The sequence below is a fragment of the Nanorana parkeri genome, unplaced genomic scaffold, assembly GCF_000935625.1.
Source record: "Nanorana parkeri isolate BGI_ZX_2015 unplaced genomic scaffold, ASM93562v1 scaffold380, whole genome shotgun sequence".
Classification (NCBI taxonomy): domain Eukaryota; kingdom Metazoa; phylum Chordata; class Amphibia; order Anura; family Dicroglossidae; genus Nanorana; species Nanorana parkeri.
Window position 1 is genome coordinate 1133933 of NW_017306648.1, and position 3737 is coordinate 1137669.

At 46.6% G+C, this 3737-nt stretch overlaps 2 protein-coding genes across 2 annotated transcripts in view; one reads left to right on the forward strand and one right to left on the reverse strand.

Moving 5' to 3' along the window:
• Nucleotides 1–567: 567 nt before the first annotated feature.
• SFT2D3 (SFT2 domain containing 3) lies at nt 568–1287 on the reverse strand. Its single transcript, XM_018559173.1, has one exon. The coding sequence runs from the start codon at nt 1255–1257 to the stop codon at nt 643–645; it is 615 nt and encodes a 204-aa protein (XP_018414675.1). The 5' UTR covers nt 1258–1287; the 3' UTR covers nt 568–642.
• Nucleotides 1288–1427: 140 nt separating this feature from the next.
• FTSJ1 (FtsJ RNA methyltransferase homolog 1 (E. coli)) overlaps nt 1428–3737 on the forward strand; it is a 12621-nt gene continuing 10311 nt past the window's right edge. Inside the window, exons 1-2 of the mRNA XM_018559172.1 lie at nt 1428–1456; nt 3145–3273. Coding sequence (XP_018414674.1) covers nt 3153–3273 — 121 coding nt within the window. The 5' untranslated portion in view covers nt 1428–1456; nt 3145–3152. The remainder of the gene's footprint in view (nt 1457–3144; nt 3274–3737) is intronic.

Genomic DNA, 3737 nt, shown 5'->3' on the forward strand with positions numbered 1-3737 from the left:
GATAAGTCTTTAGCAGCTTTGCACATCCGGATACTGCAATATTTCTCCACTCTTGCCCAAACTCTGTCAGGTAAGATGGGTATCAGACATAAACAGCCTCTTTCAAGTCCACCCACAAATTCTTTCAGATGCAGATCTGGGTACTGACTCAGCAAATCCAGGACAGGAAACGTTTTTTTCACCCATTCTTGTGTAGTTTTGGTTTTATGCTTGGGATCATTGTCTTACTGAAGGACAAATCTTCTCCCTAGGCCCAGTGTTTTTCCAGACTCCATCCAGGATTGCCATGTATTTACTCAACCTTCACAAGTCTGTGCCGACTCATTGTGGAAGGAAGTTTCTCATCTTGTTTTTTTCGGTTTGCCACCTGGTTGAGCGTAATGGTTTAACCATTCAGATGGCCAGTAGTTGTGTTTTTGGTTATTCCAGGAAGAGTCTTGACCACATCAGGGCTTAAGCCATTTCCGGAACCTGAAATGAACACCACAGTCTGGTATGGGCCCCATGGTGGTCTCCTGGATTTAATGGGTCACTTCAACCTGTTAAGGCTTTAGAAATGCCTTTAAACAAATAAACACCACATCAGAGCCCTTAGTCCGGTATGGGCCCCATGATGGTCTACTGGTGTTTATGGGTCACGCCTCACACTGGCAGGGCTTTGGAGACTCCTTTCTTGACCAAACTTCCACAAAGTCCACTGATATAACGTCTTCCTGCGGCTCCACCAGGGATCATCCCCATAAGCAGGGCAGCTCCGGTGATGATCTGTGCGATGGCTCCCAGCACAGTGAGCGGTGTACTGCGGATCCCCAGTGCAGAATACAAAGTGCCACCAAGCGCCACCATGTACAACAGGAACCATGGGTCAAGCTCCCGGAGAAGGCGACTGGGTCCCCGAAGGAGGGCAGCGGCGCACAGGCCCAGGAGGGACCCCATAGACCACAGCATGGCGAATTTCCGGGCGCGGAGTACGAGCAGCGGCACATACAGTCCTGCCAGGGCGAAACACAATGTGGCCATTACTGCACACAGCATAGCTCCAATCAGCCGCTGAGACCCCGACATCCCTGGCAGCAGGGGATCTGGATCCACAGGGGTCCATGACCATGACAATCCAGTGCTGGGAGGGGAGAACCAGGTCTTCCATCCCCCTTCTGAGCGCTCCCCGTTGGATGAAGAAACCGAGGAAGAACTGCCACTATTTCCAGCTTTATTCTGAGCCACGTACTCCTGCAACTGTCTACCAAGGTCCGCCATAGCGGCAACACTTCCGCCTTTGTGTCTGTGTTAATAAAGCTTGTCGAAAACATCCAGGCAACCGTACATGGTGGGCGCCGCTAGAGGTTCGTGTCTAATTGTACTTGGCGGCCATTTTGTTGGAGACCACACAGCGTAGCTGCGTGGTTGCTAGATTTTTCCCTCTGGCTGTTTCCATCTCAGGCTCGGAACACAGTAGGTGAGTGTGTGTTGTTTACGGTGCGGACTACTACAGTGAACAGAAATGCCATGTCTCATTGACTGAAATCTTGGGCTTCTTCAGATGCTGAGTAGCAGCAGCTAAAGAGTTCCAGAAGGCCCTGTCCTCCCCCACTGTTTGCTCTGTGTAACATTCAAGCCCATCTGCAGATCTCAGCAATCAGATTGACCAGGACGTGCTGAGTTCATAACGAGCTTTGGAAGGAGTGGGGAAGAGTTAAATATGAACTGCAAGGGTCAACTGCTCATTCTGGTCTAGGGACACAAATAAAGAAAAATATACTCACCTGATCTTCGATTCTGTCTGGATGCTAGACCAGTCCCTGCAACCTCTTCTCCGCTGACGTCATTATGTCAATGCAAGGACCATTCACTTGCATTAGATGTGAGGACGCTGAGGAACATTCCACAGCGGGAGGGGTGAGTGGTCACTGCTGCAGGATTAAAGATCAGGCGAGTATATCTTCTTTATTCCATTCTCTAGACCAAAACGAGCAGTTAACTCTTGCAGTGCAGGGGTAGCTCCACTGAAAGGATTAATATGTGAAAATCCTGGAGATCTGCTTTAACATTTCCCACAAGTGTCTTTTTCTATAACGGACTCCGTTGGTGATATTTTCCCTCACTTCCTTCCCCTGTAATGCCTGTACGTGAAATGGGAATGGAGGGTTTGGGTGGTATGATTGTCACCTGGACAGGCATGCATGGCCAGCAATAACAACAGAAGTTTACTGTGTTTTTGTCTGAGACCCCCCACTTGAGCGATTCCCTATCACTAGGGAAAATCTCTCCGACTCTGGTAGTCATAAAAAGGAGCAGCTCCAACTATTTCTGCCTATCTGCTGGAGTTGGGCTTCAAGCTTACAAGTGTCCCTCATTTATCAGCATAGCCTTTCCCTCCCCATTTTGCCATCAAACGTCCACCTGACAAGGGGCAGCAACCTGGAGCTACAGGCTGAGCGTAACACACACCAACATATTTTTTTATGTGTGGAGTTGAGGTACAGATGAACATTTAAATGTGTGAAAGTTAAATATATGCCTTAAAGAAGGTTTTCTTTTGGGTGTGGAGGGCTTACATATGTTGAATTGAATAAACAGGTGAGCAGCACAGTGGTTAACAATCCTACCTCTCAGCACTAGGCCATAGGTTTAAAAAGACTGCCAATTTGCCCATTCAGGATAAAGTTAAAGTTACAGGTTCTCCTATAAGAACACCCCCCGCCCCCCCCCTCCACTGAGACTTGCTTTACCCACAATGTTTTATTTTATTTTATACTTTAACCATAAAGTTTTATTGGTTTCAGCATAGTAAACAGTACAATACATTACAATACATCACATAGTGCCTAATCAACATTAACTGCATTAGGGTACATCATTGTTAGCACAACTTTGTGGCGGGGTCGCTCCCCACAATTTATTTTAAATAATTTAAATAACTGGATGGAGGTCACACGATTCATCATTCCTGGAAGCACCACTTTTTACTGAGGGCTCTAATGAAACAATTGACCAGTTGGGGAGCATAGGCCAGGTATAAGCAGGTGAGAGGTTCTGAATGGACAAGGTGACAAATTATTTTTTATTGAGGCATGGACAGTGACTGCTTGGAGTTTGTATACTTGTGTTTGTTTTTAATTTTTTTAAACGTGTATATCTCTTTAGGATTCCTAATGGGGCGATCATCAAAAGACAAGCGAGACATTTATTACAGGCTAGCGAAAGAGGAAGGCTGGAGAGCGCGAAGTGCATTCAAACTGCTTCAGCTGGATGAGGAATATCAACTCTTCCAAGGTACTGCAAATTAAGAGTTGTTTCAACATACTGCATAGTGTTGTTGTCAGGGTTTCACATGTAGCCTTCATTTTTCAGGCTCCTGCTGGTTGCTGTGGCTGAACTCTGTAGGACACCCTGGTGTGTACAGTAATGGCTGCAGGAGCTGCACTAACCTGGCTGCAACTGTTGTGCGGTAGAGCTCACTACAGCCTAAAAAACGAAGTCTGAAACTGTACTGCTTTATATTAAACCCTGTTAACCCTGTCCTTCTCACACCAGTGTTGGTGAAAATGATTGGCTTTAAGGACCCGTTCAGACCATAGCATTGTGTTAAATGCACAAAACCTGTGTTTAACCATACATTATGGTGTGAATGGGTCCTAAGGCGTTAAGTACTGAGGGTTAAAGTGACACTAAACTCAGGCGTTGAATCTTACAAATGGATTCAAGTACCTTGACTTTCATGCCCCCCCCCCCCCCCC

Excerpts from the sequence above, each read along its gene's own strand:
- SFT2D3 (XM_018559173.1), bottom strand. The coding sequence starts at position 1,257 with ATGGCGGACCTTGGTAGACAGTTGCAGGAGTACGTGGCTCAGAATAAA.